Source organism: Cryptotermes secundus, unplaced genomic scaffold (genome assembly GCF_002891405.2).
Source record: "Cryptotermes secundus unplaced genomic scaffold, Csec_1.0 C38033064, whole genome shotgun sequence".
In the NCBI taxonomy this organism is placed as follows: Eukaryota; Metazoa; Arthropoda; class Insecta; order Blattodea; family Kalotermitidae; genus Cryptotermes; species Cryptotermes secundus.
This window is the reverse complement of record NW_019767964.1, coordinates 1-659: the sequence shown is the minus strand read 5'-3', so window position 1 is coordinate 659 and position 659 is coordinate 1. Positions and strand designations below refer to the sequence as shown.

The window sequence follows — 659 nt, the reverse complement described above, 5'->3', positions numbered from 1 at the left end:
TGTGAATTAGCAAAAGGCCTATAATTACTTTGAGTTACGATCTGTGAGTCTTCAATGTATACAATTACCAATCCAAACCCGGTCTATAGTCACGCATACACGTGACAATAAGTACAAAGACACCATGATACAAAAAGCTTATATTTCATAAAGTGTGGAAGTGAACGGAAAGAAACTAGAATTTGTAAATAAGATGGTTATTTTTTTTCAGGTGGTGAATAATGACGGCTTAAGAGCCAAATTTGTGGACAACATTGTCAACTTCGTGAAGCAGTATGGATTTGATGGATTTGATTTGGACTGGGAGTATCCAACACAGCGAGGAGGAGCTGAAGCAGATAAAGTAATCCGAACTTTCAGACTCATGACTAATACACTGATATACAAATCTTCCAAGTCCATATTAGAATATTAAACAAAATATGTCGAATTCTTGCTTTTCAGGCAGCATTTGCAAAATTACTGAGTGAACTTCGCCCAAAATTTGATGCAAATGGTTTCATCCTTTCCGCAGCTGTGTCGGCAGGGAAGGCTACCATTGACCCTGCTTATGATGTGCCAGCACTTGCAAAGTACGTAATTCTGCAGCCACGGAATAAGCTTAATTCAAATACTGTCCACCGCTGATCTTGGTCATAATGTGTCTGCACTTCCGGTAT

General features: G+C 38.8%; 1 protein-coding gene across 1 annotated transcript; it reads left to right on the top strand.

Moving 5' to 3' along the window:
- Positions 1-211: 211 nt before the first annotated feature.
- LOC117283143 (probable chitinase 2) lies at positions 212-653 on the top strand (the record flags this gene model as incomplete). Its single annotated transcript, XM_033755722.1, is given in 2 exon segments — positions 212-343; positions 445-653. Coding segments are annotated over 2 exon segments (315 nt in total), but the record flags the coding sequence as incomplete, so codon positions are not given.
- Between the last annotated feature and the right edge of the window lie 6 nt (positions 654-659).